Raw genomic sequence first — 27,883 nt, 5'->3', positions numbered from 1 at the left:
GGGTAATGGGCAGCTTTTCTTCTTTTTCCTGAAACCCCTGGTGGGCCACCCTGAGGAAAGGCCTCCACTCCTCTAGTCCCAAGTTTAGATCTGTAAAGACTACCCCCCATTGGGGCTGCTTGGTGGCTTCCCTCTCCTGACCTTCCCCCACGTGCTGGAATTGAGCTCCCATTCAGAGAAATCCCCTCCCACTTCCTGGAGCCCCTCTCCTGCCACCCCTTTCCTTCCTCTCTCCAGGCCCTCGCCGAAGTTCCCCAGGAGAAGATTATTTGAAGGCACCTGCCTGGTGTTGGCCAGGCCTGTGGGGGAGTAGTGGGGAGCACACTGGTCTCCCCCAGCCCCACCAGAACTCACTCTGGGCTCTGGGAACTGGCCTCATATATCAGCCTCATTTTCTCCTGCCTGCCCACACTAGCTATGGCCCCCTTCCCACTAAGCCCTTCTCCCTTCCGAAGCCACCACCACGTCATCATGATGGCCAATCCTTCATAAAGGACCCTTTGTTTGGGAGCAGGCCTAGGGACTTTCATACCAGTCTTCATCCCACCCCTTGCCAAAATGGGAGAGATTCCTCCGGGGGTGAGCACCATCAGCCCGGTCAGGGGAGGGACATGTGTACTTCCCCAGTGCTCTGCCAGCTGCAGGAAGCCCCTGCAGTAGCCCTGCCAAGCATCGGCCCACTCATAGGCCTGTCTGCCCAGCGCCCAGCCCTCTGTGCCCCTTTTTGGAAGAATGGGACACCAGCTGCCCGGTTCCATTCTCCAGCTCCTCAGAGGCTCCTGGCTTTTCCGGGATGGCAGAGGCCCTGCCCTGCTCAGGATGGACCACTTTTCTGCAGAACATGGGAAACTCCCCACCCCACCTGCCATTCAGAGCCCCCGAGAGCTGCACCCTGCTTCCCATCTAACCTCATCCTGGGCAGAGACCATCAGCATGGCCCCAGTGGTGCGCAACCCCACCTCTGCTCTTTTGCCCTCAAGGACCCTCAACTTTTGCTTGCTTTAGACTGGGCTAGAGACCCTAATCAGGTTATTTTCTTTATTGAAATTCCTAGAGGCATTTGAGCTTCCATCCCTGACATGGATGCTGGGTTGTTACGTCTACAAACAGGCCCTTGTACAAATTTATTTTGTCCTCCTTAGGCTGTTTCTCTTAGGCTGGGAGGAGTGGGACAGAATGGGGAAAATCTCTTTGCATCATTTTCAGCAAGGGTATTCCCAAATTGGTGTAGTCCACTAAGAAAGATGTTTCTGATGCTGGTGGAAGCAGGGCTGTTCCTCTACCCTTTGAGATACCATGTCAGTCACAGGCCTGCAGGCCTGCCTATGGGAAGAGGGAGGGCAGATCTGTGTCCACAGACTTTTCATGGTGGGGAAGCTCTACTCCCCAAGGCATGGGAGGAGGAAAACAGAGGGTCTCCCACACCAGAGCTGCAACTTTTCTCATTTCGTTACATGGAGTTTGGGGCGAGCAGACTCTCCTTGTTGTGGGTTCTTGTCCTACGAAGTTTGAAGAATAAAATTTAAGGACTAAAAGATTTTAAATAAAAATGTGGAAGTTTATTACAAACGTATACAAACTCCCCCTAGCGGGGAGGGGGGAGCAAATGGGAAAAACCTGCTCTCTCTCTAATGGGAAAAAATCAGTTCAGTTCCTGAGTTTCTTTGTCTATGGGTTTATAAAGGCTGGCTGCTCTTTGTCTCTTCATGACCCTTTCTAATTGGACCCTCCCTTAATTTATGTGCCCTGTCCTCTCCTAATTGGTCACTCTCCTGCAGGATATCCATTTCAAAGTTCAAAGCCCACCCAGTGGCCCCCCTCTTCCCCTTATCTTGTAACATTCCTCTATCCTTTGTGAATGTATGTCTTCATCCCTCATGGGCCCCCTTTCCCTGATATTGCCATTCCTATCTCTAAACTCCTTTCAATTTTAAAGACCTTCATCTATTTTAATGAATTTGTATTCCTCTAGTCCACATGATTTTGACCCAATTCCTCACAAAGAGAATCACTCCCTCCCAATTTCCAACCAGCTCTCTGCCCTGAATCACATCACCAAACTTCTTGCACTGATTTAATAACAGAGAGACTAGCCTAAGAGGATTTCCTTTCATCTGGGGGAGGGGCTTAGAGGATGGAGGTTGGTGCCTCAGAGGCTGTCACACCTAAATGGACCTGGCAATCATTTGAGGAGGAGGGATATTCTGAGTTGAAGGATTCTTGGTGAGTTAAAGACCAATTCTTGTCTTTGGCTACAAATGAACTCACTAGGATGCAAGCAAAAAGTAAAATGAACTCTATCTTGCCGAAACCGGTTTGGCTCAGTGGATAGAGCGTCGGCCTGCGGACTGAAAGGTCCCGGGTTCGATTCCGGTCAAGGGCATGTACCTTGGTTGCGGGCACATCCTCAGTGGGAGGTGTGCAGGAGGCAGCTGATCGATGTTTCTCTCTCATCGATGTTTCTAGCTCTCTATCCCTCTCCCTTCCTCTCTGTGAAATATCAATAAAATATATTTAAAAAAAAAAATGAACTCTATCTCTCAGAATCAGTTAAATGACAAAGAAGGTGTAGAAAACTCTTCCAGCCCTGGCCGGCGTGGCTCAGTGGTTGAGCACCGTCTGTGCATGAAAGGTCATTCATTCGATTCCCAGTCAAGATACATGCCCAGGTTGCGGGTTCGATCCGAACAATATTTCTCTCTCTCATGGATTTTCTTTTCTCTCTCTCCCTCTTCCTTCCTCTCTAAAATCAATAAAAACATATTTAAAAAATAAAACCTTTCCAAGCTGCTCAGGCCTTTTGGGAGGAAGGTATGTGTGTGGAAAGAGGCTGAGCCTAAAGGGGAAGGTATGACAAGATCTGAAACCTGTGTGTTTGAGCCAGACTATCTCTATATCTAGATTCATCTTTGTCTTTTCTTTTTTTTAATTGAATTTTTTGGGTGACATTGGTTAATAAAATTATATAGGCTTCAGGTATAAAATTCTATAATACATCATCTGTAAACTGTATTGAAGCATCCATCTTATATAAAAACTGCTGTTTGAAATTTTAACCCTGCTATTTGGCTTCTGTAAATGCATGCTTGCTTAAATAATAAGGAAAATAAGACTACTCCCACTTCAGAGAGGCCATTAAACCTTCCCTGGATAAAGTTATCAGTGCTGGCACCAGGCCAAGCCTTTGGTTGAGGTCTCAAGGCCCCAGCACATAGGAGCTCTTTAAGAACTTGCAAAGGGGGCCAGAAACACCCCATATTTGGGAGACAAAGAAGGTAAAAACATATAAATAGGGAAAGTTCCTCCATGTTGGGGTTCAGAATTTGAGAGACATTTTCCTCTGGACCTGCGCGTAATAAATGTAACTCCATCTCTCTAAGTGTTGCTTGGTTCTTCTCTGGTTTTCTGTAACAGTATTGTATGTTCACCACCTCCAGTCTAGTTTCTTGCCATCACCATTTATCACCCCTTTATTCTCTTCTAACCCCCAATCCCTTTTCACCCTTGTAATCACCATACTGTTGTCTGTGTCTATGAAACTACTCTAATGAGGACATACAGATGGCCAATCCTACATAATAAAAGGGTAATATGCAAATCGACCGAACGGCAGAACGACCAGTCGCTGTGACATGCACTGACCACCAGGGGGCAGATGCTCAATGCAGGAGCTGCCCCCTGGTGGTCAGTGCGCTCCCACAGGGGGTGCGCCGCTCAGCCAGAAGCCCAGAAGCTGGGCTCATGACTGGCGAGCACAGTGGCAGTGGTGGAAGCCTCTCCCACTTCTGCAGCAGCGCTAAGGATGTCCTACTGACAGCTTAGGCCCACTCCCTAAGCCATCAGTCAGACATCCCCAGCAGGCTCTCGGACTGCGAGAGGGCGCAGGCTGGGCTGAGGGACACCCCCTCACACCCCCGCCGCCAAGTGCACAAATCTCATGCACCGGGCCTCTAGGAGATATATGAAAAGATGCTCAACATCATTAATGATTAGAGAAATGCAAATTAAAACCACAATGAGACATCACCTCACACATGTTAGAATGGCTACAATCAATAAATCAACAAACAACAAGTGTTGGCAAGGATGTGGAGAAAAGGGAACCTTCGTGCACTATTAGTGAGAATATAGATTGGTGCAGCACTGTGGAAAGCAGTATGGTATTATCTGAAAATATTAAAAATGGAACTGCCTTATGACCCAGCAATTCTACTTCTGGGAATATATCCAAAGAAACCCGAAACTCTAATTCAAAAGAATATATGCACCCCTATGTTCATTGAAGCATTATTTACAATAGTCCAAGTGTCCATCAGTAGATGAGTGGATAAAAAAGCTATGGCACATTTACACAATGGAATACTATTCGGTTGTAAGAAGCAAGGAAATCTTACCTTTTGTGACAGTATAGATGGACCTGTAGAGTATGCTAAGTGAAATAAGCCAGTCAGAGAAAGACAAGTACCATATGATTTCACTTATATGTGGTATCTAATAAACAAAACAAACTAACAAACAAAATAGAAGCAGACTCATAGATCCAGAGAACAGTCTGACAACTGTCAGAGGGTTAGAGGGTTGGGGGCTGGGTGAAAAAGGTGAAGGGATTAAGCAAAGGAAAAAAACTAATTTGTCTTTTCTTTTTATTCTCAAAATTTCATTAAACTAATGATTAGTATTTTCCATGGCCAGACACTGTTTTAAGCCTTGGGAATACAGTGAGCAAAACAGGTAATATTTCTGCCCTGAAGGAGCTTACATTTCAATTGCTGGATACAGATAATAAATATAACAAGTAAACAATTACATAAGATAATTTCAGATAGAGATAAGTGCTATAAAAAAAGCTTTAAAATGTTTTGTTTAAAAAGGTGAGATAGAGTGACAGGGTAAGGAGGTCTACTTTATTTTTTTCTTTATTGATTAATGTATTACATATGTGTCCTTATCTCCCCATTGCACCCCCCCCCTCACCCGCCCAATCATGCCCTCACTCTCACCCCGTTGTCTGCATCCATTGGTTATGCTTATATGCATGCATACAAGTGCTTTAGTTGATCTCTCTCCCTTACCCCCACTCTCCCCTGAGGGGGTCTACTTTAGATGGACTGGCAGGAAGATCTCTCTTAAGGAGGTGAAATTTACCCTCAATGATCAGAAGACCTGGAAAAGGAGTGTTCTAAGAAGAGAAACAGAAAGTACAAAGGTCCTGAGGAAACAAGCTTGCGTGGTCCTGGCAGGTGAGGTAGAGAAAACCAAGAGATGAAGTCACACATAAGATGGAGGTTAGATCATACAGAACTTTAATTCAGAGATAGGGACTTTGGACTTTATTCTAAGGGCTTTTAGAAGCCATTAGATAATGTTAAGCAGGAGAATAAAATGATTTACTTTAATTTTGAAAGCTCACACTGGCTGTTGGTTAGATTATAGATCGGGAAGACTGGAAGCAGGGAGGACATTTAGGAGTCTATTTTAATAGTCCAGGTGAGAGATGACACTTAGCTTGGATAAGGTGGTAATAGCAGAGATAGAGAGAGGTGAGCAGATTCAGGGTCTTAGAGGTTGAGCCAACAGAACCTGCTGGTGGATCGGATGTGGGGTAGGAGAAAATAAGAGGAATCGAATAGGGTTGCTAGTTCCATTCACTGAGATGGGAAGCCTGAGGAAGGAACCAGTTTTTGGAGGGGAATCAGAGACCTATTTTTCCCAGGCTTTGCTTGAAATGCCTGTGAGACATCCAGGTGGAAATGGCAAGCAAATAGTTGGACAAATGAGAATTCTTGGGAGCACAGATTTAGCATTCCTTTTCGAATTTTCTTCCCACTGTAGATGCCCAGAAAAGTCCAAGAATGGGCCTGAAAGGGCAGATTTCCCCTTTCCCCGGGACCAGCAGAGGTTCCCTCCAAGGGGCCAGGTGCCCACCATCTAAGGGTTTTAGTGTGCCTATGGGTAGCGGTATGCTTCAGTGCACATAGCAGAAGTGCTTTAAGAGTTGCGAAGGTCAAGCAGGTTGTAAGTTGCTATTTGTCATTAACATACATTTCAATTTGCCAAGTGCCTTCTCTTTAATTATGAATGACCTTCAGTTGACTCTTAGTATATAAAGTTTCTGGTTTCTGCTTCCCCCTCTCCATTCTCATCATCCCTGTCCTGGCTTCTTTAACCAGCCTTTACTCTGTGGACTGTGTAAAGTGAAAAGCTTTAGTCCACCTTTTGATGATTGGGGGGGAGAGGGGTGCAGGGAGAGGTCTCTAAGAAAGCTCAGGAAATAGCTTGCCTCTTTTCTCCTTCTGAGGGGAAAAAAAAATAGTGAGAGAGACAGGAAGCCAGGTTGGAAGGAATAACTTCAGTTGTATTTTAATAAAAATCAAAAGCAAGCTGCCCTGGGCTGGGAGCAGGCAGCCCCCAGGGAGAGCAGAGGGGACTGTTTTTCCCTGTGGGCTGCACCTCCTGAGAGGAAAAATCAGCACAGCTGAGCTTAGTATGCTCAGTTACTCTACCCAGCTTCACTTTACATCATCAGAGGTGAAATGGTTAAGGCTCTGAGAGAGGACAGAAAGCCGTCCTCCTCATGGACGCAGGAAGCCGGGAGACAGGGCCTTCTCCTCTACTAGAAAAATGAAAATGTTCACCATTAATTGGCTGGATTTAAATAACTGGATTTTCAGTAAGTAGGGCACAGTTAAGTTCAACAAACAGCTATCAAGCACAATTCTGCCACTTACTAGTTCTGTGATTTTGGGAAACTCACATGACCTAAGTGTCAAATTTCTCATTTGTAAAGATGAGAATAATAGTACCTGCCTTGTGAGATCATTCGGTGCACTGCCTGGATTAGCACAGGCACTCAGTAAAGAGTGCCTGCTGCTATTCCTACTGTAATGATGGCTATCACTATTACCATGTTAGGAAATCTAGGTGCTAGGGATATAAAAATAAAAGACATAGTCTTACCACCCAAAAGCTTAAGACTCAGTCAAGAGGTAGGAATAATAAACACTAAAATACAATGTAATGCACATGTAGTAGGGTTTCTTACCAAAAGGGTGCCTGTAAGTGGTTACATTTTAGTGAGACTATATATCTATGTAGGCCAGGACCCCCCCCCAAAAAAAAAAAAATCATCTTGGAATTGTAGAGCCTTCCATAACCTTATTGGGTGGGCGTCAAGTAAGTAGCTCAAATTGTTCGCCAAGAAAGGTATCAGGACATGCCTATGATTTTGTTTGTTTGTTTTTGGTGGTTTTTGTTTTTGTTTGTTTTTGTTAACCCTCGCCCAAGGACATTTTCCCATTGATTTTTAGAGAGAGTAGAAGGGAGGGGAAGAGACAGAGAGAGACATGTCAATTGTGTTGCCTTCCGCATGCAGCCTGCAACCGAGGGCCCTGACAGGAATCGAACTCGGGCTGAACCTCAGTCCTCGGGCCGTTGCTCCATCCACTGAGCCAAACCAGCTAGGGCTGTTGTTTTGTTTTTTTAAAAGGAGTTAGTCACCAGGGAGGAATAGAATAATGATGGCTTTACATCCTCAGAATAGTGAAAGCTAGAACCAGCCCTGGTTTAGCACTTCTGAGCACAGAAAGAGCTGATCACTTTGGAATCTGACACCTGGAACCTAGACTGGCAGTACCTGAGGGCCCTTAGATCAGGGTGACATGGGGACAGACTGGAAAGACTCCACTCTTGACCTTGCACTGACCGCACTGGGCGGGTTCCCCATGGGTACAATGCTTTATCTGTTTACATCTTCTGTTAAGCAGCCTTGCTACCTTTTCCCCTGAGCCACCTCACACAGCTGGCCAGTGCATAGGCAACCTATTATTGTGGAAGTAACCAGGTTGCCCCTTACGCAGTTTGGGGTACAATTGTCGTGCCTCCCAGTTCATCTCTCGAGTGCAAATGTTTGGGCCCTCACAGACCAGTAATAGAAAACCCTAAGGTCCAGACTGTCCTCCCTCCGACTCCTTCTCTGTAACCCTAAGTCCTTGCTGCCTCATCTGCTGAGGTGACTGGGAATTTGGCCAGGAGCATTTCCTGTTGGAGAGCTCGGGGTTGGGGGTGGGCCATGCGCAGAAAAATATGCCAAGCATCTTCCAGGAATCAGGGACACATGGCCAATTTTGCTGCATTTACCCTTCTGCCTCGGCCATGAGACTGACCTATTAGATTCTCTTTCAGGCACCTCTTAAGCACGGTGAATCCTGTATGCACAGGGGAGTGGGAGGGAGGTCAGTCTGGACTTCCGGGTTTCCTATTACTGGTCTGTGAGGGCTCCAACATTTGCACTCTAGAGATGAACTGGAAGGCACCACAGTTGTCCCCCAAACTGTGTAAGAGGAATCCTGGTTACTTTCACAGTAACAGACGCATGCATACGCTACAGTAGCAGGAAGCAAGGAGTGATGAATTCTGCAAGAAGAGGTATGGGCCTGAACAGGTTTTGGAAGAATCAGTAGTTTACAGTGATAGAATGGAGGAAGTACATTACAGATGGAAGAACAGCATGGACAAAGTTTTACTAACCCACAACATAACATGGTTCTTCAGTGAACTCAGAGTACCTTTGTCCATTTTGCCAGTTTTGGTGGATTCATTTCTTGTTCCAGAATTTAGTGATAAGCTTCCTCGGTTCTTCACAAAGTACAAGTTTAATATATGTCAAGTATTTAGAAGAGTGCCTGGCACATGGTTAGCACTATTGCAGTGAAACTTCTTATAACTACATAGCTTACTTTTTAAAAGTATAAAGTATTTTAAAAAATTTTCTAGCCCAATCTACCATCCTTTCCTGTTTTCTACTCTTGCCCTCCTTAATCTCCATCCTTCAAAAATCCCAAACAATTCCTTTCAAAAGCCAAACATTTTAAGAGGTCAGTCTAAAATAGGTGCAACACAAAACATCCAAAAACGGAAAGGCGTTGCAGGATAAGGGCAATGTTCGATGTTTTGGGTCTGGGTGTGATTATTGGCAAACAAATAGTATCTAAAACAGGGCTTGAAATTTTCCGTCTGTTCCAGACGAAGTCCTATTTCAGAGGTTTGTTTAAATAATCGCTTCCTGGCCCTCTAAGAACCTTGTCCTCCGTAGATCGCCAAGTCGGAGGCGACCTCGGGAATCAGTGAGGGAGTGCGGAACCGGGCCAGGTGTGGTGGTTCTCCCAGCAAGTGCCACGTAACCAGGGCGCTGGGAGTGATGTGACATCTAGGAAAGGTAAAGAGAAAGAAAAGGCCGGCCTGGATGTGAGGGCAGAAGGCTCAGGAGGGGACAGAAGTAACGAGCCGCGCAGTCCCGGGTCGGTGGGCACAGAGGGAGGAAGAGGGTCTAGGGTGGGGCGCGAGGAGGATGCGAGGAGAGGAAAGTAACGTGGCGAAGGTACCTGCCAGGGGCGCCGGGTCCAATGGGAAGAGCGCGCGAGCCGCACCTCAACCTGCCTGACGACGTCACGACGCCGAGGCGGACGCCAGGCCAATGGGAGGCCGTCACGGGCAGGGGCGGGGCCCGGAGGAATCGGGGCCGGGGCGCCCTGAGACAGTTGGCGGAGTCGTGTGGCCACCGCGGGAGAGGGGAGCGCGAGCGGGCGGCCGTGGACGCCACCGCCACCTCCCGCATGGTGCCGAGCCATCCCTAGGCGGCGGCGGCGAGGCCTGCGGGCGGCGCCGCGGAGGGGGTCGGGGTCGCGGCTTCCCGTCGCCCACACTTCCTCCTGCGGCGGCCGTCTCGGTGGGCGGGATGGCGGCGGCCCGGGGGAGCGGCCGCGCCTCTGCGCCCCGGCTGCTTCTGCTCCTGCTACTTCCGCTGCTGTGGGCCCCGGCCGGGGTCCGGGCTGTCCCCGATGAAGACAGCCTCCGGAACAAGGAGCCGCCGGCGCCCGCTCAGCAGCTGCAGCCCCAGCCCATGGCCGCGCAGGGCCCCGAGCCGCCGCGGGCCGAGGTGAGCCGGACGGGCCGGGGCGGGCGAGGCTGCGGGTACCAGCCTCGCGGCCGCCGGGAACACCGCTCTCGGCCCCGGGCTGCCGGCGGGGGAGGGGAGCCCGGCCTGGCTCCCGGGGGTGGAAGACGGCGGGGCGCTTTTCCGGGGTCAGGCCCGGCCCCGCCCGGCTCCGTGTGCGGCGGGGAAGGGACGGAGCCCGCGGTGATCCTGTGGTTCGGAGGACGGGGATGCTGCTGAGGAATGGGAGTCTGGTCGGTCAGATGTGTGGTGTCGAGCTGGAAACACTCATCCCAAGTAGGAAGTTTAACCCCGAGGGCAGCTGGGAGGCTTTTCGTCTTCCGAGGATAAAATAACGTCGGGCTTTTCATTCTTGGAACAGCTTATCCCGAACTATTTACCCAAATTCAGCTTTGCAGGACTTGTGCTTTTGTTTGTCTTTTGACAAATGTACCTGGATTTTTGAAGCGTGACTCTCACTTTTTAAAAACGTGCTCCTGCTTGTGGGAAGTAGCCCTTAGGCTCGCAGAGGGATGATCAGTGTTTGGCTGTAGTACCGAGCGCTGCAGCGGTGTGGGTGCCACAGCTAAACGTATACGTACACCAGAATTGTCCTTTGGCCTTCCCTAAATAGGTATTAATGTCTTAATTTATGCTAATAGAACCACTTAGTCACTTGTATTCAAATTTAAAATTTCCTCCACAAACCTGTCCTGAGCTTTCTCCTCATTTCCAATTTGAATTCCTGAATTCAGGTCTTCTGTCCTGTGATTGGCACTCAAACCCCCTACCCCCTCCCTCCCCTTTCACCCGAGGCTATATTGAGCCGGTCGCCCGCCACCCAGCGAATCTTTCTAAACTTTGAATTCTGTTTTACTTCTCGGAAATCTTCCCAGGGTTGCCCCTGCCTACTGATTTCAGTCCAGCCTCTTCAGCAGGATGTTCAGGTTTCTTCAGGATCTGGCTCCAGTCAACCTCCAGGCTTTTTAGTCACCGCTCCCTTGCTCACGTGCTTTACTCAAACCAGAGACCTTGCCATGTGCGCTCGGTGGCAAGTCTCCAACAAAGGGTCTCCCTGAACAGGCTTCGGTGAGCTTGAAGCCCACTGGTCAGAACCTTTCCACCTTCCAAGAACCAGCAGCTGCCTCCTCTCTGTGAGGACTTCCCTCCTAGTTCAAAGGGATTTCTCTCTTGCTCGTCACTCCTGGGCTTAGCTGACCCTGTTTGCCATTTCCAGTTCTGGAATCGAACTGAAATGCTGATTCGTGACATTTATTCTTATAGAGTTTATCAGTTAGCCTCCTGTCATTTAACTCATTGGAAGTTTTTTTTTTTCTCAAACATTAATTATTAAGTAATAACTTTGTGAGTGAGATATTTTGAATGTAATTTTCTAGGCCTTTCATTACAATTTTAGTCATACAATGACTTTTGAGATACAAAATAATACCCTTTAGACAACGTGGGTGAAAAATCTACTCTTATAAAATAAAGTCATCAGTATCTAGTGAGCATATTTAAGTGGCCTTAAGGATCCTTGTTTTTAAAATTGTGGATGGTGGAGGCAAGGGGCAGGCACAATATATGATTTTTGTCTTCAATATTTTGATATATTCTTGGTGGTTATTTTTTGATAGGGATATACTTAATTTCTATATCCTAGTAGAATCCAATTGTTTTAATTATATTTTCATGTAATTTTTTGATAGGCTCAACTATTTTCTCTACTTACAGTACTAGAGCATGTTAGAAGACATTTTTTAAAGGTTGGCTATTTAAATTTACCCTTTTCATGCCACTGTGAGAGTGGATTTCTGAAAATGGAGGGAGGTGGGATCTCTCCTTTACTGGTCATCATTCAAGTGTAAGATGTATTATTAAAATGCAGTTATATCTTACAGGGTGCTTTGAAGCAAGATAACTGAATTTCTAACAGCTTTCTACTTTGGGTATTTTTTTTCTCTGTGATCAGATAAAAGTTGGGGGAGTTCACTCTGAACTTAGAATTAAACCCCAATATACAAACAAATGAAAAGAAGTGCGGTTGATCATTTGTATTCACTTATGCAGTTAATGCTTCTAGTGACTTACTCAGTTTTTTCTTATACCTTCCCTAGGCTGAGTACATAATATAAGAAACATTAAGTCCTTCTAGTTGAGGGAGGTTAGATAGATTTAATAAAGGTAATTTTTAATTTGCTGCATATTCTGGAAGTCCCAAGAACTGTTCTGGTTAAGTAGCACTGTTGATAAAGCCTATTATCTGACCCAGTACAAATTCTTGACATTTACTGTTTCTTGGCATTTCTTTTATTATCTTTTACCTGTGAGAAGCCTTCCACACAATATTTGAACTTTTTTTCATTTTCATTAAGTTAACAGTTCTGCTTCATACAGTCCGGTTTCCCATTTCAGGCCTCTTTATAGCTAAGATTGAGGCCATGTGAGATGTGAGAAGGCTTTTCTTGCTCAGGATTGCTGTGTCAGAGTGAAGTGAACATTATGTTGCCAAATTCATTGCCTGGTGTTCTACCATCAAAGCAGTTCATTAAAATCAGTGAAACCCTTAATACCATTCAAATGTCCAAATTTATAAATCCATTAAAAACAATATTCATAAAAATAAAGTTGTTAAAACATTCATTAAAATAAAAATGTATCTGTTAAGTATGTATTATTCTAGTATGAATTAACAAGTAACATTAATAAAAAATAAAATGTTTAAAAAACAGACTAAACCATCCATAAAAAGAAACGATAGTGAAAATTTATTTTTATTTTTTTAAATATATTTTTATTGATTTCAGAGAGGAAGAAGGGAGAGAGAGAGAAAGATCGAAACATCAATATGAGAGAATCATTGATCGGCTACCTCCTGCACGCCCCCTTCTGGGGATTGAGTCTGCAACCCCGCATGTGTGCTGAGAATGGAACCCTGACCTCCTGATTCATACGACACTCAACCAATGAGCCACGCCAGCCAGACCGATAGTGAAAATTTATAATAAAATATAATCTTTATTGTAAAGCAATTTTTTAAAACCAGGGTTATCCATGGTGTCATTGTCGAAGTTGAATGTATATTTTTGTGCACACTTTCGAACTTCTGAAAAAGATTTTCTGGCTTCTTATAATAAAGTACTAGAGGCCCGGTGCACAGGGGAGGGGGTGTGTCCCTCAGCCCAGCCTGCACCCTCTCCAATCTGGGACCCCTAGAGGGATGTCTGACTGCCCGGGCAGTCAGACATCCATCTCACAATCCAGGACTGCTGGCTCCCAACTGCTCGCCTGCCTGCCTTCCTGATTGCCCCTAACTGCTTCTGCCTGCCAGTCTGATCACCCCCTAACCACTCTCCTACCAGGCTGTTTGCCCCTAACTGCCCTCCCTTGCAGGCCTGGTCACCCCTAACTGCCCTCCCCTGCAGGCCTGGTCACCCCTAACTGCCCTCCCCTGCAGGCCTGGTTTCTCCCAACTGCTCTCCCCTATAAGCCTGGGTCCCCCCCCAACTGCCTTCCCCTGCAGGCCTGGTCCCCCCCCAACTGCTCTCCCCTGCAGGCCTGGTCCCCCCCCCCAACTGCTCTCCCCTGCAGGCCTGGTCTCCCCCCCCCCCCCCAACTGCTCTCCCCTGCAGGCCTGGGTCCCTCCCATCTGCCTTTCCCTGTAGGCCTGTTCGCCCCCAACTTCCCTCTGCCGGCTTGGTCACCCCTAACTGCCCTCCCCTGCAGGCCTGGTTTCCCCCAACCGCTCTCCCCTGCAGGCCTGGTCCCTCCCCCCCAACTGCTCTCCCCTGCAGGCCTGGGTCCCTCCCAACTGCCTTTCCCTGCAGGCCTGTTCACCCCCAACTTCCCTCTGCCGGCTTGGTCACCCCTAACTACCCTCCCCTGCAGGCTTGATCGCCCCCAACTGCCCTCCCTTGCAGGCCTGGTCCCTCCCTACTGCCCTCCCTGCTGGCCATCTTGTGGCGGCCATCTTGTGTCCACATGGGGGCAGTCATCTTGTGTGTTGGAGTGATGGTCAATCTGCATATTACTCTTTTATTAGATAGGATAGAGGCCTGGTGCATGGGTGGGGGCCAGCTGGTTTGCCCTGAAGGGTGTCGTGGATCAGGGTGGGGGTTCCCTTGGGGCATGAGGCGGCTTGGGCGAGGGGCCTGTGGTGGTTTGCAGGCTGGCCACGCCCTCTGGCGACCCAATTGGAGGCCCTGGTATCGGGTTTATTTATCTTCTACAATTGAAACTTTGTAGCCTGGAGCGGAGCCAAGCCTTCTGCTTGCTCCATGGCGGCAGCCATTTTTTGGGGGATTTATGTATCTTCTATAATTGAAACTTTGTAGCCTTAAGCAGAGGCCTGGGCCGGCCAGGGTGTGCGGAAAGCTTGGCTTCCTCCATCGCCGGGGGGCAACCCTAGCCTCCTGCTCTTTCCAGCTCCGTGGCTGCCGCCATTTCTGTTTGGATTTATGTATCTTCTATCATTGAAACTTTGTAGCCTTGAGTGGAAGCCTAGGCCGGAAAGGGCAGGTGGAAAACTTGGCTTCTTCCATTGCCAGGGAAACCCAAGCCTCCCTCCTGCTCTCTGTGGCCGTAGCCATCTTGGTTGGGCTTATTTGCATATTTGCTCCTGATTGGCTGGTGGGTGTAGCGGAGTGATGGTTAATTTGCATATTACTCTTTTATTAGGACTAGTAATGGCTAGGAGAGGGTTTTAAGCCAATTCTAAGCATTTCCTTCTGAGTCTTTTATCTTTAAATAATCTAACCTCTTGTGTGGTAACTTTTGTTGAGCACTTTTTGTGTTTTTTTTTTGCAGGGATATCAGTCTTTTTTCTAAGAAAGTATCTTCATCTTCCCTAGTATTTTGTGTAGATGAAGATTCTGATGCAAGTATCTTGTTTTGTTTCAGTAGTCAAACATACGTGTTCATTTGAACTCTAGAACTAGAAGGAATTATTTTTCCATTGTTGACTGTCATTTTCTTCCTTGAAGATCATGAAAGTAGAAAAGAATACTTTCTAAGTGAGCATATGTTTTTCTTTTTACAGTTTTTCAATTTGGAACTAATTTTAACTTTGAGTAAAGACAAGTCAATTTCTAATTATAATTTGTTAATTCTGCTTTCAAGATGTAAATGTTTTGGGTTTCAGACCCAAATTAAAATAATGAAATAATGGTATTTGTACTAAGGAAAACACTGTATTTCATTACTTACTATTTCATTACACTATAATTGAAGAGTGGAGTATCAGAATTGAAATGATAGTCACTGCATCTGACTCTCTTGTACACATCTATTATTTGCTTCTCTGCCCATACCTTCTGCCTTTATTTTTTTATTTATTTATTTTTTAATAAATATTTATTAGATGGTTGTAATTTTTTTTTTAAATGTATTTTATTGATATTTTTACAGAGAGGAAGGGAGAGGGATAGAGAGTTAGAAACATCGATGAGAGAGAAACATCGATCAGCTGCCTCCTGCACACCCCCTACTGGGGATGTGCCCGCAACCCAGGTACATGCCCTTGACCGGAATCGAACCCGGGACCCTTCAGTCCGCAGGCTGACGCTCCATCCACTGAGCCAAACCGGCCTCGGCTACCTTCTGCCTTTAGACTGGACAGAACTATCATCCTTTCCATACCTTTTCTCTGTGTCCGTGTGCCTATTCTCTGACCTCTGGTATTTTTCTTCCTCAATATCTTTATCTTTTTATTGGTTCTTTTCCGTCTGCATACACATGCCCATAGGTTCTTTCCTACTTGGGGAAAGAAAGAAGGAGGCCATTAATTTAAGTCATCCTGACTGCATTATAAGCATACCTCGGTTTATTGCGCTTCGCTTTGTTGCGCTTCACAGGTGTTGCGTTCTTTACAAATTCGAGGCAAGACCCTCCACCAGCAGAAAGATTATGACTTGCTTTATTGCGAGGCTCGCTTTATTGTGGTAGTCTGGAACTGAACCCACAGTATCTCTGAGGTATGCCTGTAGTTTCTGTTCTTCAGTTTTAGCAACCAAATTTCTATCTCGGAAATTAGCTGCTTTTTTACTTTGCTTTAGTCTTCCATTATCTGGCTTGAGCCCGTCTTTTTATTCTTTTGTTTTAGTCCTCACCTGAGGATATGTTTTTACTAATTTTAGAGGGGGAGGGGGAAGGGATAGAGAGAAAAAAAGTCATCGATGTGAAAGAGAAACATTGATCAGTTGCCTCCCATATGTGCCGCAACCAGGGATCAAGCCCACAACCTGGGTATGTGCTCTGACCAGGAATCAAACCTGCAACCTTTTGGTGTATGAGACAGTGCTCCACAACTGAGCCACCCAGCTAGGGCTGAGCCCCTGTCTTTTTATTGAAATTTCATTTTTGAAGTATAACTTTACCTAATTGCTAAACGCAGGGCTCTTTTTCAGTTCTCATTTTGACACTGTTCTCTCTACTTTTTGAAGAGTTGGACCCCATCTTTGCTGTATGAACTTGGAAAAATTATTTAACACTATTGGTCCTCGGTTACTCCTCTTGTGTTAAGTTGGGATAACAGTTCTTAAGGTTTTTGAATATTTGAATAATGTATATGAAAATACCTGGCATCTAATTAGTTAGTAGCTCAGTGAATGGTGTTTGTCCCTATCTTGACCATCTGTGGCGATCTCTGGCCTGGCTTTCTAAATATCTAAAACAGTTTTTCTCTCTCTTCTCCCCCCTCCCCTTACCCCCTTTCCCTAAAAATAGACATTCCCTAAGGCTTTTCAATTTAATCTCTAGGCCCATGGGAATTTCATCTACTTGTAAAGCTCTGATAAATTTAGGCTCCCAGATATATGCCCTGAGGCTAAACTCAGGGGTCCCATTTGTATGACTTCTTGGAAACCTTCATTTGAAATGCTTTTTTATCACCTCAAATTGAATGTGTCTGAAACCAAACCCCTTATTTTTATTCCTCTTTCCCACATACCTTGTAGGAATACTAGGATTTCTCTTAGTCAACCAGATAGAAAACCTTAACCATCATCTTTGATTCTCCCCCCTTTTTAAAGTTCTGTTGATTTTCTTTCCATAATGTACAGAATTTTTTTCTTTCCCTATTATTAACATTGGTTTTGAGCAGCTGACTTCCTAATTAATTGGTCTGGCGGCTGGTATTTTTAGCCCTGATGTATAAGTCACAGTGCTTTAATTATGTTTTTGTCTTCTACTCAACAACTTTTAAAGGCTTCTTGCTTGCCTCTAAGCTGGGCCATAACCATACAGGATTTTTAGCCTGTGCCCTATTTATCTTGTTACCCCAACCATTCATCTGATGGCTTGCTCCCTGTTCTCAGAACATGCCAGTATTCTTTCACATTGTCAGTCCAGGGAAGGAGGTAAATGCATGTACTCCGCTGCATTTTCCAGTTCGCCTTTGCATGAGTGATTGTACTGAATTCTGCTGAAACTTTGAAGGAGCCTTATAAAATGAACCTCAGAACCAACTTCCCTCATTGGTCAGAGATTGCCCCACAGTTGTTAACTCTATACTTGTAGGTAGTGAATGCCTAAGTGCAGAGCGCTTTCTGGTTGGACGTATCTGAAGACTTGCAGGGGTCCTCAAACTATGGCCCGCGGGCCACATGCGGCCCGCTGAGGACATTTATCCGGCCCGCCGGGTGCCACTGCCTGTCCTGCTTAGCAGCCGACTTGTCCCGGGCCCGCAGTGCGCATAGGAATTTATTCATAGTTTTTTTTTTAAACTATAGTCTGGCCCTCCAATGGTCTGAGGGACAGTGAACTGGCCCCCTGTTTAAAAAGTTTGAGGACCCCTGATAGAGCCTACAAGGAATTGGTTTCTCTTTATAGATAGATAGATAGATAGATAGATAGATAACATATAGATATAGATATAATCTTATTTTCTTCTTCCTTTGTAACCATCAGCTTGTTCTCAATCTATAGGTCTATTTTCTGTTTTGTTTTGTTTTATATTCCATAAGTAAGTGAAATCATACAGTATTTGTCTGACTTATTTTATTTAGCATAATATCATCAAGGCCTATCCATGTTGTCACAAATGACAAGATTTCATAATATGCCTGTGTCTGTGCATGCATGAATCATATCTTTGATTAATTTTTTTGCTTGTATTTGTCCAGTTTTCCCAGCACCACTTATTATTAAAGAGGCTGTCTTTACCCCATGAATATTATTGCCTCCCTTGTTATACAATAACTGAGGATTTATTTCTGGTTGATGCCATTGATGTGTGTGTGTGTGTGTGTGTGTGTGTAATTATACCAGTACTATACTGTTTTGATTATTGTAGCTTTATAACATAGTTTGATATCAAGTACTGTGATCTCTACTTTGTTCTTTCTCAAGATTCCTTTGGCTGTTCAGGGACTTCTGTGGTTCCATATAAATTTTAGGATTAGTTTTTCTTAAAATGTGGTGCCTCAGAACCGGTACTAGTATGAGTTAACAAGTAACATTAAGAAAAAATAAAATATTTAAAATGTGGTGCCTCAGAACCAGTATGCAACTTTGGGTAAAGAATGAGCATCGTAGAATGATGGACATGTCACTAACTCTTTAAAGCAGCTGTCACCAACCTTTTGGACCTCACAGACCACCAGTTGGCGACCGCTGCATTAAAGTGCTTAAAGTGCTTGTTGCCCTTTTGGAGCTTTGTCACATTTTCAACTTAAATGTCAACCAAAGCACTGTTTTGTCTTTTTATCAGGACATATTATCTCATATTTTTAGCCGTTAGTGTAGGACCATCGACATATCCAGCTATATTAGACCTCATCTTAGTTACAGTCAACTCTTGCTCCAGCCTATTGAGAGCTTTCTGAATCTTACTCTTTCCTCTAAAGTGTTAATGAGAATTATCTCAGCTTCCTGTTATTTGGATGTTTGATAAGCATACCTTGGTCTTTCACACCTGTTACAAATAAAAAGCTAAGAACTTAATCTCAGCTCACAAATTCTTAGAAAAGAAGGTAATTTCAATGTGTGGATATAGTTGGACTACACTTATTTAAAAACTAGAGGCCTGGCGCACAAAATTCGTGCATGGGTACAGTCCCTAGGCCTGGCCTGCAATCAGGGCCATCTTCCCCAGCTGTCCACAGCTGGCCCCGACCCCTGCCGCCACCCACCCCGGTTCCCCGTTCGTCATCTGGTGTTCGGTGCTTGGCGGCTGGGGGAAGGGACTGAGAGGTCAGCTGTTCCCGCCCACTTGCTGGCCCCGCCCCGAAGCGGGTGGCCATCAGGCGATCAGAGCCTGCAGGCCAGGGAAAGGAACCAAGAGGTGGTCAGTGCGCCTCATAGTGACTGGTCCAGCAGTTGTTCTGGTCGTTCTGCCTTTAGGGTCAATTTGCATATTACCCTTTTATTATATAGGATAGAGGCCTGGTGCACAGGTGGGGACCGGCTGGCCTGCCTTGAAGGGGGTCCCCGATCAGGGTGGGGATCCCCGCTGGGGGTGGGGCCAGCCAAGCCCCTGGCTTTTGTCAGGAAGGACATCTGGAAGACATCCGGTCTAATTAGCATATTACCCTTTTATTAGTATAGATTGTTTTGTAGAATTGTACTTGCATCTGCATTGTAGCAATCATCAGTTAGAGGTTTCTGTCATTACTAATGGCTTTCAAAATGATTACACAGTAAATAAGTCTAATGACCATGACAGAAAAAATATCTTAATTCACATACAAAATAAAAGAATTGTAAATAATGACTTCTTTAAAAAAAAATAGCTGATGTATATATATATTTTTTATTTCAGAAAGGACTCACACCAGCTGTCCCAGTTCATACCAATAAAGAAGATACAGACACCCAAACTAATTTGGGGTTTATCCATGCATTTGTCGCTGCCATATCAGTTATCATTGTATCTGAACTGGGTGATAAGACATTTTTTATAGCAGCCATTATGGCAATGCGCTATAACCGTTTGACAGTGTTGGCTGGTGCTATGCTTGCCTTGGGCTTAATGACGTGCTTATCAGGTAAGTAAGTGTGCTTTTCCTTCTAGTAAGTTTATTGGTTTTAAGCAACAGCATGGTGTTTGGTATTGAGTCACTGAATCATTCAATTAATCATGGAATTTGGTTCATATTCCAGAGTCTTATAAAAAGAAAATGGTTTTAGTTCCTAAATTCCTGAAAACTATATTGCATTTTTAAAATTAAATGTTCAGCTGTTCAATTAAGATACATACTATTCACTGGATTGGAATCCTTACTTTTGCTATGTATTCTTGCTTTTTTTTCCCTTTTCAGTCCAGGTAAGCTTATTTATGTCTAATATCTTACAAGTAGAACTCAAGCAGCCACAGAGAATTGCATATTCTCCTGTTGAAGGACATTTGATATCAATAACTGAGGAATCACTCTTGGTTTATTGTGTTCTATTAAGCTATTGTTACCCATTATAGTAAAGGAGTGAAACGTTCTTAGATTCCTAGTTTGTGCTGCTATTACATAGGCTTGCTTTTCAAAGAATTAGACCATGAGAAAGTAAACTTACCATTCAATAATTAGACATAATTTAGTCTCTGATTCAGAAGCAACCTTGAGCCACGTAGTTGGGTAGAAACAGTAAGCTTCCTTAGAGTCAGACTTGGGCCAGCGTCTGACTGTGCCATGTATTAGTGTAATGGCAAGTTACTACACCTCTTTGAGTTTCAGGTTCCCCATCTGTAAAATGGAAATATCTACCTACCTTACAGGGTCACAAGTGCTCAGTCATTCACCCTGTTCTTCCCTCAGCAATTTCCATTTCTGGCTGCTTAGATGCTGGTAGTAGTTTACGTCTTTTAAAACATGAGTATTTTAATGATTAAATTAATTTGACTACTTTTAATATTTTAGAAATTAGCATTAGCATTATTCGTATTTCACAATAAAAACAGTTTTCTCTTCAAAAGTAAATTTTGATTATAGGAAATAGGAAAAGTGGGGTAAGTTGTAAATGGTAAAGTTACTTGTTTGGAATGAGTTTCATTAAATTAGAGAATTTTATTTTTGAAACTTTGAGCTTCGAGATAACTAGAAGGCTATCCTGTCTGCCCATTCCCTCACCGGAAGCTGGCTCCATCAATTCCCCCGACATCTTTGTGTTCATATCCATTTCCTCAGCTGTAAGTGGGGTTAGTCTCTCCTGTCCTGACTCTCGGCCCACCTCCCTCTAGCTGCTGGTGCTGTCTGACAGCTCTTCTCACCTGTACTATTGAAAGGATAGGTTCTATTTGTGGTCTTCAAACCTTTTCCTCGTGTATCTAAAATAATTTTGAAAAAGTATGTACATCCTGTCACATTGAAGTGATCTAAGACTTGTCATATTAAGCTTAAGGAGTTAAGGAGATCTAATTTCTGGTATAGTATGCAAAAACTGTATGGCATTCTTTTAAAACGGGTGGGGAACCTTTTTTCTGCCAAGGGCCATTGGATATTTATAACATCATTCGTGGGCCATACAAAATTATCAACTTAAAAATTAGCCTGCTAGGACACATGTAATATTTAAAAAGAATTAGCCTGCTATATCTGGTCAAACATTTTTACTTGAAAATCTTTTTTGGATCACACTGTCTTACTTATTTTGGAGCAAAAATATGTATACAAAGTGAATTTTAAAAGATGCTGAAAATTTTCTTTAGGCCTCTAAATGTTAACAGTTTATATGACTGGAGTTCTAGTTATTAGTACATAATTGATCAAAGCAAAATCTATCACAAATTTAAACATTTTTTTTAAAGTTGGAAATGCTTTTCTTAAGAGGATAATACAACTATGTTTCTAATTATCATCTGAGGACACATTTTTATTGATTTTAGAGAGAGAAGGAGGAGGAGAGAGAGAAAAACATTGATCTGTTGCCTCCTGCATGTTCTGACTGGGGATCAAACCTACAATCCAGGTATGTGCCCTAACTGAGAATTGAACCTGCAGCCTTTTAGTGTACAGGACAATGCTCCAACTAACTGAGCCACCTGGCCAGGGCAATAGAATTATTATTTTAAAAATTAGTTTATATATATTGACCTGGCAGGGGAGATATGATTACAAAGGTTTTCTTCCCAGGGCAAGGCTTATCCATTGCACTCTGGATGTGCTGACCCCTGCGATTCCCCTGTCCCTCCCCCCCAAAAATTAAAAAAAATAATAAAATCAGTTTATATGTCCATGACAACTTATTGCTACTATGGAGCAAGGTTTAGAATCAATTCTGATCTTTTTTTTTTAAATAGATATAAAGGCAGATAAATTTTGTTCACATAAATAAGGAATTTTGTTATACCATGTCACTCAGTTCCTTGGAACTCCTGGGTTATATACTAAAAATCACATACTAGTTGGTTTATCACAAAAAATGATGATATCTAATGATTTATCAGCTGACAACTTAATAACTTATGTTGATTTTGTTGAAAGCAGAGATTTAGAAACCAAGCATACAAAGAAAGTTTTTCTGAAATTTATCAAATGACTGTTCTTACACATATTAGTCTTATACTTAGAAGTACTTTGTATAACCGGGTATACTATATTTATAAATGGTTGTGAAAATAGAAATATTGTTCATTTCAGTGTACTTTGCCAATAAAATATTTCATTTTAAATTTTGTATCACATTATATGTTTTAAGTATATTTTCCTGGGACCTTGGAACTATAGATTTAGTGCATTCAGTTTATGGAAAACATCTACCACATTACCCAATTGCCATGGCAGTTCAAGTATATCCATAGTTAATCATTTTAGTCAGGCTTATTTTCTGACAGAAAGCATTTGACTTTGTTTTTGAATTTAAATAAACATGATATACATCCCCGTGACAACCATCTACTTTATAATTTTAATTCTAACATGGATGGATGGATGGATGGATAAACTTGGCATGGAACCCAGCCATGAGTGTGCCACCTGGGTGAAATGAGACACCGAACTTCAGTGTCTTTCTGATGCTCTTTGTTGTTACAAGACTCTGCCTTAGGGAAAATGAATTATTGTTACACTGGCTGGGGATGAAAAAGGCATGTTATTTAGTGAAAATTATTAATACTGAGGCCAAAATATTCTGCTGATGCCATAACCATTATTTCCAATGACCATAATGCCATTATTTCTAATGCTATGATCTTCCCAGAAACCTGTATAACAGTGGTCGGCAAACTCATTAGTCAACAGAGCCAAATATCAACAATACAAGGATTCAAATTTCCTTTGAGAGCCGAAAACTGACTTCTGCGCATGGGCCATGAAGTTTCATTCGTATTGTACCCGTACGTGGTATTTTGTGGAAGAGCCACTCTCAAGGGGCCAAAGAGCCGCATGTGGCTCGCGAGCCACAGTTTGCCGACCACTGGTGTATAAGACAGGGAAGACCCAAAGCCATATCTCTGGTTTATGATGCCTGGATTGAGAACACCAGTATTTCAAACTCCCTTTTCAGTGCCCTAGAATATCTATTTTTCTACACTACAGGGAAATGCACCTTAGGAAGTTGGGTAAAGGTATCTTTGTAAAGTGGGTAGAGGGCAACTGCGAAGAAAGGACATGAGAGGAGAACCTGCATGACTCCTTAACTATAAGCATGTTTACAGGCAGATGAGTTTAGGAAAGAGCAGAGTATGGAAATTAAGATTCTGGAAAAAGTTTTTCAAAAACTAGTCATCCATGTTCCCTTCTAAAAACTTTGTGTACCCTTGGGGTTATGTCAGTCATAGTTTGTAGATTGCTCACCTGTGTCTCTTGTCTGTACTTCTTCAGAGGGCTAACAGTGCCAGTAAGGCAGGCTGCCTGGCGTTGTATCCAGGCTCTGCCCCTCACTTAGGTGGGAGTTTTACCCAGCCTCTATGCCATTTGACAGCAAAGACTACAATCTTACCTACTTCAGAGCTTTATTATTACTGCTATTAACCCTCCTCCTCAAGACCCTCCTCCCATTTCACTCCTATCCACCAGCAGTCTGATTTCTGCTTCTAACACTGTTGTAAAGGTTTTGATAATCTGCTTTCCTTATTACAGAGTTCACCTTTCATTTTAATGAGCCCCTCAGGTTACGTTCATGGGCATTCCTAACTTTTTATTTTTTTGACTTCTGTGACACTATGTGCTTCTAATAGTTCAGTTTCTTTTTCCCTGAAAAAAAAAAATGTTGGTACCATAAATACTGATATTCACTAGTTTTATTTTATTTTTCCACTCACATTAACATTCTCATGCTGAGTGTTCTCAGTGTAAAAACTAGTATTTGTCTATAAGTTAGTGATTCCCAAATCTGTATCTTCACTTCAAATACATTGTCAAGATGTAGAAGGGCCAAACATTTGTAGCTCTCTTCTGACTTGATGGAAGATAAAGAGAATAACCACTCATTGTTCCCAGAGAAAAAGTGCTTGAGCATCAAGGAAAGGTTCCCAAAGAAAGAGGAAATAGAGGGATAGTAACTAGGGAAGAACATCATAGTTAGAATACCAGGTGTTTTTTTGCTGTCTGTGGAGATGTCAAGGCATCCCAAAGATGGGATTGTTAAGGGTGAGTGGTAACACAGTTGGTGGTTGTATTTTACTGGTAAATATTATCTGAAGATTAAAGGAAAACTAAGTTTTCAATACATTTAAAAAGGCTTGCTACATTTCATTAAAAAATATCAAAACCTCTTTATGGAAAATCTTTTAAGTTTATAAAGTTGCAAAAACAAAGTAGTACAAAAAAACACTTATATGCCTTTTATCCAGATTTATCTGTTAACATTTTACCTCATTTGTTTTAGCATTTGTGACCTATCTGTCCATTTATCTAAATCTAAATAAAATTGTGTATGTATACACACAGTCCTATATAATAAAGAGGTAATATGCAAAATTGACCGTCACACCCTCACACAAGATTGCCACCCCCATGTGGTCACAAGATGGCTGTCACAAGATGGCCGGCAGGGGAGGGCAGTTGTGGGCGATCAGACCAGCAGGGGAAGGCATTTGTGGGCGACCAGGCCTGCAGAGGAGGGCAGTTAGGGGCGACCAGGCCTGCAGGCGAAGGGAGGGCAGTTGGGGGCAATCGGGCTGGCAGGGGAGCAGTAAGGCATCGATCAGGCTGGAAGGGGAGTGATTAGGGGGTGATTAGGCTGGCAGGCAGAAGCAGTTAGGGGCAATCAGGCAGGCAGGCAGGCGAGTGGTTGGGAGTCAGCAGTCCTGGATTGGGAGAGGGATGTCCGACTGCCCGTTTACGCTCCACAGGGATCAGGCCTAAACGGGCAGTCAGACATCCCCCGAGGGGTCCCAGATTGGAGAGGGTGCAGGCTGGGCTGAGGGATGTTGTGTCTCCCCCCCCACCCTGTGCATGAATTTCATGCATCAGGCCTCTAGTGTATATATAGATATATGTGTACATGTACAACTTCTATACCTTACAGATGTATAATGTACATGTACATTTTTAAAAATTTTTATTTATTGACTTTTAGAGAGGGGGAAGGAGAGAAAAAGGAAGGGGACAGAAAGAAGCATCAATTTATTGTTCCACTTATTTAACATTCATTGGTTGATTCTTGTATGTGTCCTGACAGAGTCCAACCTTCAACCTTAGGGTACCAGGATGATGCTCTAACCAACTGAGCTACTCAGCCAGGACTTTATACACATAATTTAATATGTATCGTTATACACAGATGGATACATTCTTCAATCTATCACCCATATTGTAATTGTTAATTGACCTAATATTCTCTATGGCAGGATCTTTTAGTATTTTAATCTGAAATGTTTACATAGCCTTTTTCTTGTGTTTTAGCCTATTTACATTTTTCAAAGAATACAGCCCCTCTAGTGGACAATTCCTCATTTTGTGTTTGAAATTTCCTTATGATTAGATTGAAATTAAGCATTTTTTTCTTTTAGTTTATCTTTATTGTTGAAAGTATCATGTCTCCCCCTCTTTTTTCCCCCCCATTAACCCCCTTCACCTTGCCCCTGCCCCACCCCAGGCCTTCACCACACTATTGTCTGAGTCCTTGGGCTTAGCATATATGCATATAAGTTCCCTGGTTAATCTCTTCCCACCTACCCACCCACCCCCACCTTCTCTCTGAGATTCATGGGTCTGTTCCATACTTCTATGTCTCTTCTATGTCATTTTGTTTATCAGTTTATTTTGTTCATTAGATTCCGCATATGAGTGAGATCATGTGATACTTGTCTTTCTCTGACTGGCTTATTTCACTTAGCATAATACTTTCCAGGTCTTTCCATGCTATCTCAAAGGATAAGAGATCCCTGTTTACAGCTGCATGGAATACCATGGTGTAAATGTACCACAGCTTTTATATACTAATATATACCATATATATTTTTTTATTGATTTCAGAATGGAAGGGAGAGGGAGAGATAGAGAGAAACATCAGTGATGAGAGAGAATCATTGATTGGCTGCCTCCTGCCCATGCCACTCTGGGGACTGAGCCCATAACCTGGGTATGTGCCCTGACCAGGAATTTAACTGGGACCTCCTGGTTCATAGGTCGAAACTCAACCACTGAGCCATGACGGCCAGGCACCACAGCTTTTTTATCCACTCATCTACTCATGGGCACTTGGGCTGTTTCCAAATCTTGGCTATTGTAAATGGTGCTGCTATGAACATAGGGGTGCATATATCCTTTCTGATGGCCAAGAGTCATATGAAAAAAATGCTCAAAGTCATTAATCATCAGAGATGCAAATTAAATCGACAATGAGGTATCACCTCACACCTGTCAGAATGACTGCCATCAACAAATGACAAGTACTGTGGAGGATGTGGAGAAAAGGGAACTGCTGGTGGGAATGCAGACTGGTGCAGCTACTATGGAAAACAGTATGGAGTTTCCTCAAAAAATTAAAAATAGAACTACCATTTGACACAGTGATCCAATTTCTATGAATATATCCTAAGAAACCCAAAACACCAATAAGAGATTATGCATTCTTGACTAGAACTCTACATAGCTGAGGTTTGACTCTATAAGAGCATCTTATCTGGCCCTCATTATGTTAGTTTTATTCACTCAGTTAAGATTTCTTTTTTTCTTCCTTTGCAACTAATACGCAATCTTTAGGGAAACATTTTAAGACTGCAAATACCTTATTCCCGTCAGTTTAGCATCAGTTGATGACTCCTTACTTGATTTAAATCTTCCCCTGATGCTTGCAAAATGGGCTTTCTAACTCCAGTACCCCACCGCACTTACCAGTGAGCCCTGCATACTACTTTACAAAGAGCTCTTCCTCCTCTCTCATTGGTTTGTCTTCAGTATAAACTCATGAATTTCTTTTTCCAGTGGTTTATAATTAACTAGAGGCCTGGTGCACGAATTTCGTGCATGGGGGAAGGGTGTCCCTCAGCCCAGCCTGCACCCTCTCCAATCTGGGACCCCTTGAGGGATGTCAGACTGCCTGTTTAGGCCCAGGACTGCTGACTCCCAACCACTCGCCTGCCTGCCTTCCTGATTGCCCCTAACCGCTTCTGCCTGCCAGCCTGATCACCCCCTAACCACTCCCCTGCCAGCCTGCTTGATGCCTAACTGCTCTCTTGCCAGCCTGTTTTCCCCTAACTGCCCTCCCCTGCAGGCCAGGTCACCCCTAACTGCCCTCCACTGCTGGCCTGGTAACCCCTAACTGCCCTCCCCTGCAGGCCTGGGTCTCTCCCAACTGCCCTTCCCTGCAGGCCCGGTTTCCCCCAACTTCCCTCCTCTGCCAGCCTGGTCACCCCTAACTGCCCTCTTGTGCAGGCTTGATCGCCCCCAACTGCCCTCCCCTGCAGGCCTGATCCCTCCCAACTGCCCTCCCTGCTGGCCATCTTGTGGTGGCCATCTTGTGTCCACATGGGGGCAGCCGTCTTGTGTGTTGGAGTGACAGTCAATTTGCATATTACTCTTTTATTAGATAGGATTAGATAGGATAGAGGCCTGGTGCACGGGTGGGGGCCAGCTGGTT

General features: G+C 43.9%; 1 protein-coding gene across 1 annotated transcript in view; it reads left to right on the top strand.

The window, feature by feature from the left end:
• Positions 1-9,497: 9,497 nt before the first annotated feature.
• Positions 9,498-27,883, top strand: part of TMEM165 (transmembrane protein 165) — a 30,707-nt gene continuing 12,321 nt past the window's right edge. The window contains exons 1-2 of the mRNA XM_080640288.1: positions 9,498-9,934; positions 19,689-19,914. Of these exons, the coding sequence (XP_080496414.1) occupies positions 9,734-9,934; positions 19,689-19,914 (427 nt within the window). The 5' untranslated portion in view covers positions 9,498-9,733. The remainder of the gene's footprint in view (positions 9,935-19,688; positions 19,915-27,883) is intronic.

The sequence above is a fragment of the Plecotus auritus genome, assembly GCF_963455305.1.
Source record: "Plecotus auritus genome assembly, chromosome: 1".
NCBI classification, from domain to species: domain Eukaryota; kingdom Metazoa; phylum Chordata; class Mammalia; order Chiroptera; family Vespertilionidae; genus Plecotus; species Plecotus auritus.
The sequence above is the reverse complement of the archived record's forward strand: the minus strand, read 5'-3'. Positions and strand labels throughout refer to the sequence as shown.